At 39.2% G+C, this 15,030-nt stretch overlaps 1 protein-coding gene across 2 annotated transcripts; it reads left to right on the plus strand.

Annotated features, from left to right (window-relative positions):
- Window positions 1–916: 916 nt before the first annotated feature.
- LYPLA1 (lysophospholipase 1) lies at window positions 917–15,030 on the plus strand. 2 transcript variants are annotated; one of them, XM_054818784.1, is made up of 9 exons: window positions 917–1,480; window positions 2,118–2,149; window positions 5,135–5,160; window positions 6,713–6,760; window positions 7,576–7,646; window positions 8,354–8,427; window positions 9,185–9,286; window positions 9,892–10,068; window positions 11,466–15,030. In XM_054818784.1, exons 3-9 carry the CDS (start codon window positions 5,141–5,143, stop codon window positions 11,517–11,519), a joined length of 546 nt encoding a protein of 181 aa, XP_054674759.1. In that variant the 5' UTR covers window positions 917–1,480; window positions 2,118–2,149; window positions 5,135–5,140; the 3' UTR covers window positions 11,520–15,030. The 2 variants fall into 2 exon arrangements, with proteins under 2 accessions (XP_054674759.1, XP_054674758.1); XM_054818783.1 differs by having other exon boundaries at window positions 1,222–1,480; window positions 5,135–5,200.

The following is a 15,030-nucleotide window of genomic DNA, read 5'->3' on the forward strand; positions in this document are numbered from 1 at the left end:
AAAGATGTTTAACCTTACGCAGTTGGCGCAAAGGCTTCTCCAATATATTTAACACTGACAAAAATATTAATGTTGTTGAGCAAAAGCTTTGTGAAAAAACATCCCTGCCTAGTATGGAACATGCCAGTGGGAAGGATGTGAAAGAAGTATAGCGTGCATTCCGCTGCTGTTTGAGCTGCCAGAAAAGCATCCATGTTAGCCAGATACCGCCCAGCAAATACAATGAGTTGATTGACTTTCTGGGAGGAAGTATCTGACAAAGATGTATGGAACAGAAGACAAAGAACAAAGTATTTCATTTTGATAGAAATGTGTTTGCCATACTTATTCAGAGTTGGTCTAAGTATTCAGAATGGACTGGAATGATCCAGTAATTTCAATACAGAGTGCCTGAATAGCCCAATACATTTCAAGATGAATAAGAATCATTGACTCTTTGGCTGTAAGCCAAGAGATTTAATTTGGTGATGAAGGCATCTGATCTGATGAGGACAAATTAGTTCTGTCTAACAATGCTGTGTGCTGGTTTTCCTGTTTCCCATGACTTAATATTTTATATTTACCTATATAAGAATACTGTAATTTCCCTTTTTCCCTAAGCCTTATAATACAGCATAAAAATGATTTTTTACAGGCAACACTCAAACCATAGACATGTACAAATTATACTATAAAAATGCAGTATCATCTGGCAGACATATCTGGCTATTTAAAACATAGTTTTAAAGGTGAAAGTCCAAACTCTTTGAAACCACTGGAAACCCAAAGACAGAAGCAACTTCGCAGAGCCTGACTTTTAACCAGTGTATGCAGACTTGTCACTTCTCAGCACACCAGGCTTCAGCCGGACATCCTCTGAGGGGATTCTCTAGCAGGCGTTAGTTGCCGCTGGTACCCCTAGAGGTCTGCAGCGCCCGCACGCATGCCCGGCGTGCTGCTCACACGCAGCAGGCCGGCCCGGGTAGGCACGTACAAGGCCGAAGGAGGTATCAAGGGTCGCCGCTCCGGCTCGGCGGAGGCCACGTTAATCTTCTACCTCAGAGGCGCCCGCTGACGGGACAGGCCGCTGCCAGGCGGCCCACGACGCGCAGGCGGCTACAGTTCCCCTCAGCCGCGCGGCCGCCTCGGGGCCCGCCCCCATCTCGCGCCCCGGGGGCCACCTGTCCCGCCGCCCTAGCGGCAGCCAATCGGGTGCGGGGATGGCCACGGGGGGAGGCGGGCGGGGCAGGCTGCCCGGCAGCGGGGCGGCGGCGCGCCGGCGGGGGGCTGTGGGCGCCAGGCCCGCTCCCCCGCTCCCGGCTGCCGCAGCGCCCCCGCCTTCCGCGCGCCTGCCCCCGCCTTCCTGGCCCGGCGCCCGTCCCGCCTCCCCGCTCTTGGCCGGTGTCCCGCTGGCCGCCTCGCAGCCCGGTGTATGTGCGGCAACAACATGTCGGCGCCGCTCCCTGCCATCGTCCCGGCCGCCAGGAAGGCGACGGCTGCCGTGAGTGCGGGCGGGGGGCGAACCGCGGGGAGGCGCCGGCGGTCAGGGGTGCGCCCTGGCGGGGGGTGGCCCCCACCCCGCTTTGTTCGCCGCCGCGGCCTCAGTGTGGGGCGGGGGGCGGCTGCAGCGGCCCCAGGGCCTGGGGGCGACACCGCGATCAGGCCTGGCCCGGCTGAGGGCGGGCGCGACCCACGCTGCCGCCGGACGGGTGCCTGAATGGTGCGAGTGGGTATCGCGGGGCGGCCCGGCCCAGGCAGGTTGACAGGTCTCTCCCGTTACTTTCCTGTCAGAGCCGGGCCGGGCTCCGCACCAGGGTTCCGCTCCCTTCGCGGCTAGAGTCAGCGCCGGGCAGGGGAAGGTCATCGGTGTCAGCGGGGGCCGCGCCACCCTCCGCGGCCGGCGGGGGCCCCGCGGCGCCGTGTGCCGGTCGAGGGCGGGGTGCGCCCGCTGATGGCGGCGGGGAGGCCGGGGAGGGAAGGACTGGGGTGGGAAGTGAGTGGAGCAGAGTTTTCTTCTGAGAAAGTCGTACTGTGCCCTGAACTGTGTGTGATCTCGCGTGGGTGTCAGCAGTACGTGAGTTAGGTGCGTTTATTGTTTAATGATCTTACACCGCTGTATGTTTTTTTTTCTCCTTTAGGTCATTTTTCTTCATGGATTGGGAGATACCGGGTGTGTATTCTGATCTACTATATACTTTATAGTTATTATAGTTTCAGATCTAAGGCTGCATGTTTTAAAGATGTGAGCAGTTAAAAGTTACTCAAGCTTCTTATTTTGCCCTTAATTGAATGCAGTGGCTAACAACAGATTAAACGGGTGACAACTATTTATTTCCCAGCATAAGTTCTCAAAAGCTTTTTCTTCTCTCTTTTCAATCACTTACCTAACTTGGTCTGAATGTGATATCTCTTTTGTTCTTGAGTCAAACTTGGTGAAAAAAGAAGTCTATGGGTTTCTGATCTTTTGCTTTCCTGAGAGTGGGTTCCTGGTCATTCCTGTGCTTGTCTAAATTTAGAGTTCTCTTTTTTCTGGACTTGTGGATTGCTGGTTTGCTAGTAGGTGCAGTTAGGCCATGGTTTCTTCTTCAGTATGTCACACATTAAAATCCAAGCTTACTTGATTTATCTAAGCAAACTCCTAAGTAGTCACCTAATGTCTACAGATTTCTTTATCTGAAATATGGTTCTCAGACTCCAGAAAACCCCCAAACAAGCTGTTAAATACCCTGTTGGCCTTGTTCCTGTTATTTTCATGTTTGAGTAGAAATGGAAGGGGTAGGGAATTTCTGGGAGGTTCTAGGTGTGGTATAATGTTTCCATTTGAAGCTTGTGTGTGCCGAGGTACAAGCGTACATTCGTTAAAGCTATTGAATTAACAAGTTAGGAGTGTGTTGAAACCTTTTTTTTGGTAGAAGATTTTAAAGGAATTGGCACTTAGATGCTGCAAATAAGTAGCATGAATGCTTTGTCTATTGTGCTCCCTTATGGGCAAAATTAGATTTTTTTTTTTTTTTTAAGAACTCTGTTTTTGTTACCTGGAACTTCAGTGTTGCCTCTAGTGGTTGCCTCGCAATGTTTATGTCTTAAACTTTTTTCTGAAGAACTAAAAAAAAAAAAAGCTGTCAAAATTGAAACTTGTGTAACCTGGACATTTACTAAGTTAAAAAGAGTCAAGTCCGTGCACTTGGCAGTATTCTACAAGTAGAGATGTTTGTTCTCATTTGTTGTGCTGACACACCACCTTGTTTGCATTATCCCTCTTCCTCTCTGCTGGTAGAACGCAGCTGAGGCAGCAGTGCTTCCTGCATATTGGCACCAAATGTTCAGCAAGTGATTGCAGAATCTTTTGAGTCTTTGGAATTTGAATCCTTGCAAATCAGGTTGATGTTGGGTTTGGCAAGGGGAAAAAAACATAGAGACTTGCTCTTTAACATAAATTGTATTCCTTATACAAATGTGGTATTTCCATTTTGGTGACAAAGCTAATGTGCAGTCTCAAGCTTGCAAATGCACTGAGCGTACTGGAATGTATGCATTAACAAGTTCTAACACCTCTGTGATGTGATGGTGATTTAGCTCTATTTGTTCCTCTAGTCCACTGCAGATCAGATTAGCTAAAACTGCCTTTGACATACTGCCATTTTTTTCCCCAAAAAAGCTATAGTAGTGACCCAAAAAAGAATTGTCCGAAGAGGACCAGCTGTATTTTTCTTACTCTGAGAAGTACCTAACAGAGATTATGTTCTTTTTGTCTCTTAGCTCCTATATAAATGGCACTTAAAGATTGGTACATACTTGTCAAAATCTGAACAAAAGGTACAACATAGAGGATTGTTCTAAGGAGTCTGCATAAATGTGTATACAATGTTGCTTTCCATATTTGTGAAATTACAGTTGGCTAAAAAAAATTCCCCAAATTCTTACCTAACTAGTTTTTCTTTGTCGTATGTCTCCTTTAGATTCTTATTTGGCCTTCTGTGATACTGTGAATATTATCCAAGTAGTATCACTTATAATTTGTTAATGATATATATATATAAAAGTATTGATAAGAAGTAGGCTGAGATATCCAGCCAGTGTTTCAAATGCCTGTGCTGTGTGTTTGAAATGTCTTTATGTAGCGTACATTAACTTTTCAGGATGGTTGTAAAATTTAAACTAAACCAAGCATGCTTTTATGACTTGTCTGCTGTTGGTCTGATAAGTTCAGCTGTGTCACTGATGAAGTTGTTACAGGTGCTTTCTGCTTAGAATCAACTTTTCAGTATCTAGTTTAGTAGGTGAATTAGGAATACTGAATAGTGAGAAAAATCAGAAAATACAGGTACTATTGAGTGTGGTGGAAAGCAAAGTGCAGGCATAGGCAGTGGTTCTGCACAGGTTCGGATTTGGGTCTAGCTTGGTTCAGGTCTAGATGAGCCCTGGAGCGAGTCTTTCAGAGGGAGCTGTTTATTTAAATAATGCTTTCCAGTTTTTTGTTTTGTAGGAAGCTTGATAACTCACCTGCTGTGCAGATCTCACGTTGTTCTGTGCGTTCATACAGCACATGCTTGAGGTTAAAAAATTACCTGCAATCTGGAATGTTGTTCAGGACTGCCTGAATCTGAGACCATTCAAGCTGAACCAAAGTTAATAGGTCTGATTGATTAGGTTGGCTCCATGTGGAGTTAGCTTGGATGTCAGTTCGCTGCCCTCCCACATCAAGAAATTTGGTTCAGAAAAAGCAAAGTTGGCTGTGAAAGAAGCTGCCCTTCTTCAGGAGCATCAAAGCAGCCTCTGGGCTAGAGCTGCCTGGAAGCAGGATACCTGTTTTCATGTGCTGTGGGGCCCCAGTTAATAAACCCAGCCAGATACAGAGCAGGCTTCGCCTAGAGCCAAAGTGGCATTTCTGCAGCTGTCTCGCAACTGTGATAGTCAAATTAGATAAAGTGTCCCTGGCTGTATATGTGCAACAAATATTTAGAGGCAGAACAAACCTTTTAAGTTTACTATTATATTCATAGCATACTGCAGTTGATGTAAATTTTTTCTAGAAATATGTTTATATCAATCTAATTCAGCATATTTCATACTTGCTCTGCATTGTTGGCACCAACATAGAAATAAGAGCTAAGCCAAAAACATAAAGGCCATTTAATATATTTTTTCTTAACAGGCATGGATGGTCGGAAGCACTTGCAGGTATCAAAAGCCCCCATGTAAAATACATTTGCCCACATGCGTAAGTTTGTAACTTTTCTTGTTTTACGTTTTTCTGTAGAGTTACTTATTAAGACACTTGCACAGGTGATGAAGTCAAATGAGATTTGGATGTCTGTGCATTTCATTTCTATATTAAAAAAATCACTTAAATAATGTTGATGCTATTAAATATTTTGTTATTTTTAGGAAATGCTGAATAATTTACGGCAAAGCTCCATTTTTATTCATATTTTGCTTTTGTTAATAATTCAGACTGAAAACATATTTCGAAAGTTTTATGTGCTAAGTTAGATTGTTTTGACTTTGTCTTCACTGGATTGAGTTGTTCTTGCTTTTTTTTTTTCAACAGTCATTTGTTAAATGCCAGTCTTAATAAGAAGTATTTTTTTGTATTTTATTGACCCTTAAATATACTTTGTATTAGGTACATGTATTTCTTAAACTCACATGCATATATAATAGATGAAATTTCGCTGTTACCCACAGCAAGTTTCAAAGATTGATAGGATATTCATATTTTCAGCAAATAATGCAATTTGAGCTGTCTTTGTGCGATTTGAGAAGTGAAATACTTCTGAGCATGGTCAGGAGTCAGTAAATAAAGCATTAAGATCTATCTAATATTTATTTAATGATAGAAAAACTAATTAAGTATAATCTTTAACACAAAATTCAGATTATCTTTTGCTGCAGCAGTCTTGGGAGATGTGGAGCGTGGATGACAGGGAGATAAATAAGCAATATTTTCGTGCATTACTGATTACTGGGCTGGGATATATTTATTTATTTTACCACGTGTCTGCACTTTGCTGAGCTATTCAAAAAGAGCTTAGCGATATCTGCTGTTCTCTTTGCTTGCCCTTTGTCATCTTTCAGTCTTTCCCTGCAGAACTTACGTTCCTCAGTTTCAGTAGATTAAAACTATAGCCAGATTTGATCCATAGCCTGGTCCATTGAAGTTGTCTTGGTATGTCTGAAAAGGTGCCGTACAGCAGCACAAGGGTGGGAATGAGTCCTGCAGTGAAGGCAGGCACTGCTTATGCAGATTCAACCATAGAGAGAAGCACGTGTGGCCACACATATCCACCACTGTGTTGCATTTGGCTGCTTCCTTAGGTTCGCTGGTGCTGCTGTGTAAGGTGCCTTCATCCACTGAGTGCGTGTATGGAACTGTGATAAATAACTGTTACTTAGAAATAACTAAATGGTATACACATATATATATAAAAAAATATGTATATGATGTATATGCACTCACACACATGCACACACACGCATACATATAAAAAAGCGGCCCATTAATGTTTTGCTTGCTCTGCATAGAGAGTGGTAATTCAACCCTGAATATTAAATGTGTTTGGGCTGGCAGGTTTGGAGAGATTGCTTGAAGAGATGCTACAAAGTACCTAATGTTAATTACAGTTTAAAAGTAACACAGAATTGGGGATATGTAATTTTGTGCCATAACTGCATCTGCATTATTAAATTTCAATATATTTCTTATGTCAGTGGTGTTCATTCTCATTTCTAGGCCAGTTATGCCAGTTTCTTTGAACATGAACATGGCTATGCCATCATGGTAAGTATTTGTACAATTGCAAGTGATTCTAATCAAAATATACCTAGGAGTTTGAACTCATTGTTCTTAATTAAAAATCATGAATAACCTGATTGGCTGGTTTTAATCACATGTAAGTATAAAAAGCTTTTTGCTTGTGTTCTTATAAAAGGGCTCTCATGAGTACGCTCTAATTCTCCTTGTGTATCTGTGGTAATGGTTATTCCTCAGGACTAATCTATATGTCTTAAAATACAAAACCCACTTTACTTTACAAGTATGAATTCATAGTCAGTAGTAGTAGAGACTTGGAGTGGAAATACTGCACTACTAGCGAGTAATATTTGGTGGGTCAGTAGGATATCTACAAACTGTTTTTTAGAATATCCATGTTGAATAGAGAACAAGAAAAACACGGTAGATTTCAATGGTCTTAAACCAGTCCTCTTCAGTTGTTGGTTTTTGTTTTTTTTTCCTCAAGTAACTTGTGTTTGTTTTTCCTATATTTCTTCAAACAGTATTTTAATTTTGTACATGCAACTGATAAATTGAAATTCCTGCTGATATTTTTGGAGCAAATATCAAAACTGAGCTGCTTAATCTGCAGTAAATTGCAGAAGATATCAAAAGTCAGAAAAGCTTTGTTGACTAGATGTAGCCTTTTAGCCACATTGACAGATTGTCCCCTATTTCTTGTAATCTTTGTGTGGTTGGTACTAAAAATAATATGTCAGCTAACATTATTATCCGGAAAATATCTCAATTTTATTGTTTGTATTTTAAGGAAGTGGAATGGATGCTTTAATGAGTAATGCTCTTGTTGATATTTTTGTAAGGTTTGATATCATTGGACTTTCTCCAGATTCACAGGAAGATGAAGTTGGGATCAAGCAGGCAGCAGAGAATGGTATGCTTAGGAACACTTTTTATGTCTTAAAAGTACTTTCATGTATTCTTAAAAATGAATTATCAGTCTGAAACAGATTTTCCAAAACCAAAATTATTAGGGAAAGTAATATGTCTATATTGTATTATTGCTGATCAAAGTTTAGCTAAGTGCATAGTTTGTTTTGTGGTTGGTTTTTTTGTGTGTGTGTGGTGTTACTTTTTTTTTTTTTTTTAAACTTCATGAATGTATTTGGTTTGTGTGGCAAGGTTTTGGTAGCGGGGGTGGGGCTACAGGAGTGTAGTAGAGTGTAATAAGTATATGTAATTTATGAGTAATTCACCAGTACAAACATTTCATACTCTCAAATATGAAATGTACATGGGAGCTAGTGTACTTTTTTTTTTTTTTAAGAGCTTCTGGGTGGCACAGCAGGTTAGAGCTGTATGAGCATCCACTCGTACTGCTGGATGGTTGGAAGAGGATACCATCTTCCTGGCAGTGGGGCTTTTGCGAGACTTACTTGCATGTTTTTTTCTTTGGAAATGGTACAATGGCGCTGGAATTTCTGATCATGCTCTAGATTTTCTGATACTTTTTAATGTATAGCAGATTGGATTTTCCTTTCATGAGATTTCTGTTGACATTGGGGAGAAGGTCTCTTTCCTCTTCTAGATGTTATAACGAAAGGAGTGGGTTTTAACTACTGGCCTTTATTTATGTTGCAGTTAAAGCACTGATAGATCAAGAAGTAAAAAATGGAATTCCTTCTAATCGAATTATTCTGGGAGGCTTTTCTCAGGTAAGGTATGGTTGGAAAGAACTGTGTCTTTTTCTAGGGAAGTAACCTAGCTTTCCTAATGTGGGAAATCCAGACACTTGAATAGAAAAGGGCTGATGTTAGATGCTTCTAAAATTTAAGGCGTCACTTTTCCTTTGCTTTAGCAAATGAAGTCTTTCTGGTTTACGCAAATAATTACTATTCACTGGAAAATGAACATGCATGTGGAAAAAATGTACTAAAATTAATAGTCTATTTAAAGTTTTTATGCACGTAACTTACATAGCTTTGCTTGAAAATCTTGCTGGTATTTTTAATTTAACTTTTAATTTGGTAGATATTTGATAGTCTGGATTTATTTGGGAAATTCTTCGCTTCATACTTGTAAGAGATCTGTGTTGGCAGGTTAACAGATTAATTGGTCCATACACCAACTCCTCATTCTGCATGCAGTAAATGAAAATATTGAAGTAGTGATAACACTGTCATGAGTGATAGTCCTTTATTTCATGTTTTGGGTTTTGATTTGGATTTTTTTTTTTCCCATCTGTTAGTTATGATAAATTTGCTGGTTTACTTCTGAATTGATCACATGGACTTGGAGGGGGTAAAAAAAGCAAAATAAATGTTGTACAGGAATACTGGTTTTAGTGTTGGCTCTAAGGAAGAATAGATTGAAATAGAAAAAGACCTTTAAAGGAGAAAACAGAGATCTTGAAACGAGCATTAAGAGGAACGTTACCATCACCATTCTAATACTTATATCCCTTTATCTTAGGGAGGTGCTTTATCATTGTATACAGCTCTTACAACACAACAAAAATTAGCAGGTGTTGTAGCCCTCAGCTGTTGGCTTCCTCTACGGGCTTCTTTTCCTCAGGTATTTATGTTTCTTTCCTAAGCTAATTTGCATTGGGGAATGAGTATATCTGCAGATGGTATCTTGTGCAGAAATTAGTGGCCATCGTTATTACCAAATATTGACAGTTGTTTGATAACTCAGAAGTTGTTAAGATACGGCCCTGGAGTTTTAGAGTTTGGCAAGTAGGGAAAATGAGGAAATATTCAGTAGCTATCTCTGCTGAAAATGACATTCCTACGAAACATAAAGGCTACAGCAAATTTTTCCTTAAAGATGAATTTTCTGTTTGCCATTTGTGCCATCTGCAAGGCACTATCTTATTAGAAACTAGGTATTTAAACAAAGTATCGGGGTTTTACATGGCCAGAAATCATATTCTTCTGTTCTGAAATTAGTCAAAATTTTATTTGCAGGTTTTTGAACTTAATGTGTTGTCAGGCACAGAGCTTACTTCATAAGGAACTTGCAGACTGTACATTTGTGGTTTTTCCCCCTCAGAATTCAACTTCTTTGTCATGCCACAGGGCATAGTGCCATGGGGTTATTTGATCTTGAAGATGTTAGCCTTACCTCCACTTACTGTCTCTTTCTTGTCTTCACCCCTTTAATTCCACCCCTAACAGGGGCCTATCAGTGGTGTCAACAAGGAGATTGCTGTTCTTCAGTGCCATGGGGACTGTGACCCATTGGTTCCTTTAATGTTCGGTTCTCTCACTGTTGAGAAGCTAAAGAGCATGATAAATCCAGCCAACGTAACCTTCAGGACTTACTCTGGCATGATGCATAGCTCATGTATTGAGGTAATTTTCTTAATATTCAATATTTTAGCTGGGTATGGTTAACTTTTTTCCCTCAAAACAAATATGTATTGGATGGGGGGTTTTTTGGGTTGGTTTTTTGGGTTGTGAGTTTTTTAATAACAAGTGCTTGACACCACTGACTTATTTTAGTGAGTAACTAAATTGGTTGGCTGAAAAAGCATCCAGGGCAAAAGTTTGTATGACTAGTGGGAACTTCCTCATAAGACTGTATTTTTGGGACAAGGCTAGTTGGTCTATAAAATACTTCTTTTTTTTCCCTACTCTTTTATTTGCTTACTGAAAAAAAGTCCCTGAATTGGAAGGCAGATTCTCACAGCATAAATCCAACTTGGTATTTTGGAGAGAAGAACCTTGTTAGTTCTATGGATGGAGACATCAAAGGAATGGGGAGGGAAGGTTGATGCTACGGAAGACGCGGCCTCAGAACTTACATTTATGGTTCTGGCTCAGCAGGCAGCTGAACTGATGTAATGGCTTGTTGCTGCCAGAAAGGGGTGGACTAGTTCCCTCTGCTCGTGACCTTGTGGCCCTCTCTTCCTTCTTGCACCAGCACTGGAGCTGATCAGAAACTTCTTTGAACCGTTTGAACTTGCTAAAATGGCAAAAACTTCTGGCTTTTTTTGCAGCACTAGTGAGCTGAAGCATCAGTACTTACACAAAATAAGTGGTAGGAGCAAGAAACAGAAGAGGAGGCAAGGAACAAGTCTGCCATTTGTCAGCAGCAGTAACTTTGTTAATTTGGATTGCTGCATATTGTGGGAACCTCTTTGGAACATTTACACAGTTGTGTTTAGGCAGTAACAGCATTGACTTATCATACAAATATATTAGTAACGTGCTCTTCTTAGAACTTTGACGTAATTAAAAAAAAAAAGTATTTTTAATGTGGCCTGGTTTCCCAGTCTAGTTTGCTGTATTGCTTTTCCTTAAGGAAGGAGGCATCATGAAGGTGAAACTGCATGGTTAGGAGGAGGAGCTGCTGGATTTTCACACTGCTGCTAACTTGCAAAAGTTTAAAGTATACACGAAGCTACAGCCTTAGTGACATTCAAACCCTGTCCATGCTCAGCCTGGTGCTGTTCAGATCACTTGATTGATTGATATGTAGCTTGCCAGGTCAACTTCATAGAGAAAAAAGTAGTCTTTGCTCTTTTTCTTGTATTTTAGCCTCTTCTAAATGTATAGTGCCTTTAAAGATTTATCAGCCTTGAGTTGTTGTGTGCAAAGTGGTATGGTTTTATCAAGTAACTAGTTAGTATTTGTAGCCCAGCTGCTCAGTATAACCGAAATGTTGAAACATGATTTAGTCTAGCTGAGTATATATTAATAGGGAACTTCAACTAATACAACTTTTTTTTTTTTTAATCTTTAAACAGGAGATGATGGATGTAAAACAGTTCATAGACAAACATCTACCTCCCATAGACTGAAATAGTATGTGAGAAGCCTTCTGTATAAATACACCAGCATCAACTGTGGTAGAGTGTTAATCTTTTCATATGCCTGATAGGAAGCATTACTTCTATACCTGCAGTGTTACTACTGTGTTGCAAATTTGTACTTAGGATGAGGATTTAATAATACACATGTACAAGAAGTTATAATCTTTTTAGTATTAATCATCCACTGGTGGGACTATATGAATGAGGCAGCTAAGTAACAATGACAGAATGTAACCTAAGCATACTGTTTTAAGATGTCTGATTTTTTTTTTGATTGCAAAATTTTAAACTATTTGTACAAGTAATTAAAAACTAAATTTAAGTGAGCAATGTAAGTGTGACCAGTTTAGTTATAATCGAGACATGATTTGTTCTTAATACTCATGGAAAACCTATTAAAACATTTCCTTGATGTAACGGATGTGGGCATATGTAACATGTAACATAGTGGGCATATGATGGTAGAATAAGTGTTACCAAGGACAAAGCTTTAAATATTAAATGTTTATTATTACTCCAGATAAGGAGAGTTGTTCTAGAATGGCTAGAAGTCAGCGAAGGTATTTCTTATATTTAAACCACCTCCGTTTTTAACTGTTTTCATATAGGTAGATATTGTAGAAATTCTAAAGGGACTCATTCCTTGTTAGACTGTCATTTGTCACTTATTGTCTTTTTTTTTTAATTGCTGTAAACTCACATCAAATGCTGACTTGGAACAGAATCCTGAAGAAGTGCATAGAATTAATTCAAGTTTCATTTAAAAATTCCTGGTTTTGTACTGAATATTCATCTTGTGCTTTAGTCTTTGTAGCTTTCATTTGTGTAGAAATGTTGATAAATTTCACATGAGCAATTCCAGCATATCATTTTGATTTTTCCGTCTGCTTTGGAGTAAGTAACTGAAAACAGTGCAGCTGTATAGTTTTGTGTGTTGTTGAAATGTCATCTGTAACACAGACACTGACTAATTTGAATTCTTTTTTAATAGAAAACTAAGTGCAATTGGGATATAACTTAAACTTTAAATGATTACCATCTAATACTTTCTTTTATTGAATGCTGAAACGAGGGGTTTTTTTTCTGAAAAAGAACAAAGAATTTTATTTTCAAATGGTAGGCTTTCCCCATATCAGTATAGCCTAGGAATATGAAGACCAACTATGGGAAAAAGATAAATCTACAAGATACAGGATGTCTCTTCTTCAGAAGTTTAAAATTCTAGAACGCACTGGGTTACAGAAATTGATGTACGCTCAAGAGCTTTTTGCAGTTAAGAGCCATAGTTTACTTCTGGAAACAGCTGTTCTTCTGTAGAGTTCAGAGGCTGTCACTGCACTAGAAATGTTTTAAAAATATACTACAGTTTTTACTACATAATACGCTGCATGACAATGTTCTATACTATAATATGTTTGCAAGCAAAGAATATTCATATTTTGGATGCATCTGTTGTGTCAGCACTGTGCTTCATACCTGCTTTTAATGTACTTTCTCCTCTCCCAGCTTAATCAAGTGGTCTTCTTACAGTGTATGTGGATTTACATCCGAGGCATCTACCAGTAGAAATGCATGAATGGGGAATTGCGCTTTTATATCCCTCCTTCAACACAGCCGCTGCCAGAAATCTGACTTGTCCACCTAGTCTGAATTCATAGTTTTCAGTGCTTTTTTTCCTATGTATTGCACTTCATTTTTAGGAAGCTGTTTTTCTTTTCTAATCCAGTTTCTCTGGGTTATTAAACATCTCTTAATATGTAAAATTGAAAAGGAGGTTTTTTCCTAAATGGTGTTGAAACACTTCTAGATATTCCATATGTGTGGTTGAGAGGGCATGTCTATTAACTTTGAAGTTTAATTAGTCTTTTCCCTCAGTCACTCTGTTCTATAGATCTGCCAATTTGTCTTTCAGTTAATTTAGTTCACAGAAGAAACCATAATATTCCAATTGTAGTTGTGCCAAAGTTCTATTGAGAAAACAATATGTCCTAGCTTGGAGTCATTCCCAAATTGCATTAGCTAATTTTGCAGTCCTGCTGAATTGCAAACTTGGTAAGCAAACTATATGTTATTTCTCCTAGTTATTAGATTTATCCTCATTCCCCTGTTGTATAAATAATTCTCTGAATATTGGCATGTTTCCAAAGTTCTGCATAAGCTTCTAATTTTTCCTTTATTATTTTCTTGTTCTATTTGTAAATTGTTTGATAATGCTGTTCAGCTGTCTTGTTCAAATTCTAATTGACTGTGTGCTCATTTCACATATTCTTTCTTCTGTTAGAATGAGTTTAAAAATATTTTTAGATGTTAAAATGACATCAGTCCTAGCTTGATTCTGTGTTAGCTTCATAACACTTTCTTCAGTTTGGTGAACTGTGTTCACAGCTTGTGGTCAGTTTCTAGTACCTAGGCAGTTTAATCCAAGTCAGCTTCAACTGTCATTTCTGTGATGCTTTCACATGTTTTTCTAGAAATGCTTTATGTGTTAAATTCATTCAAATGTTCAGCTATCATAACAAGATTTTCTTCATACTGTTGTCTTTGCTGCTTGCTTTATCTACAAAGAACTGTGTTACCAAAGTAAATGTAAGTAAATATTATGACTTATTCTGAATTTCTGTATTCTAGGAAGAATTCTTCCCCTCAAGAAGTTTTGTGGGGTTTTGTGTGGTTTTTTTTTTTGTTGTTGTTGTTTTTTTTTTTTAGGGGTATAGGAGTATGTTGTAGTTGGGGGTTGTTAAAGAGCCCAGGAGATACAGGAAACTTCAGGGATATATTTGAAGCCTATCCTGTCTCCTCCCATATTACAGTGTGTATCTCGAGCTCTTGTCTTTTGTAACTTCCCAGCTAGTTGGAAAGCTGTGTGTATGATCTTGGAGCTGAACTTCTTCGCTACCTGAAGGGATTTGATGCTGGGATTGTTGTCATGATTGCATGTATTTTTAGGCTGAATGATAGCTCAGTCTGGTGTGGGGATTTTCATAACACGCTATTAAAATGGAGAAATTGGACTGTCAGTGTTCTAAATGTGAATGTCCTATCCTCGTAAAATACAATTTGAAACTGTCCAATAATGAAGTTTATTTTTTGTAATGTTAGGCTTTCCCCAAAAGAGAATGATGTCTGTCAAACCTACAGAAGTATTGATCTGAAAATACCTTGCTTGCAGATCAGTTTGCTTCAATGGGTATCTACCTCCCTAATGTGTTTTTAATTTCAAAATGGTACTTAAATTTGACAGCAATTTTGTGCAGTCAGAAGTATGACTACTTGTTGGAATATGTTGCCCACTTTTTAACAAACATGTTGAATTACATTCTGTAAGCTAAATCTTCCAGCCATTCTTGAAGTAAACATGTACTGGGGTCTATACTGTGGTGAGAGCTGTATGATTTGGTCTCTTCCTCCAATCTTGTATAATTACAACACAGTAGATTTGGTAAAAGTACTGTACACTGTAACTGGTATTAGAACTTTAATTAAAACACGTTCTCTCTAA

The sequence above is a fragment of the Grus americana genome, chromosome 2 (assembly GCF_028858705.1).
Source record: "Grus americana isolate bGruAme1 chromosome 2, bGruAme1.mat, whole genome shotgun sequence".
Lineage (NCBI taxonomy): Eukaryota > Metazoa > Chordata > Aves > Gruiformes > Gruidae > Grus > Grus americana.

Bases quoted from the DNA above. Each gene is read 5' to 3' on its own strand.
- LYPLA1 (XM_054818783.1), top strand. From the start codon at position 1,412: ATGTGCGGCAACAACATGTCGGCGCCGCTCCCTGCCATCGTCCCGGCC. The intron at 2,150-5,134 runs GTGTGTATTCTG...TTTTCTTAACAG, and splicing joins CATGGATTGGGAGATACCGG to GCATGGATGGTCGGAAGCAC. The intron at 8,428-9,184 runs GTAAGGTATGGT...CCTTTATCTTAG, and splicing joins TTCTGGGAGGCTTTTCTCAG to GGAGGTGCTTTATCATTGTA.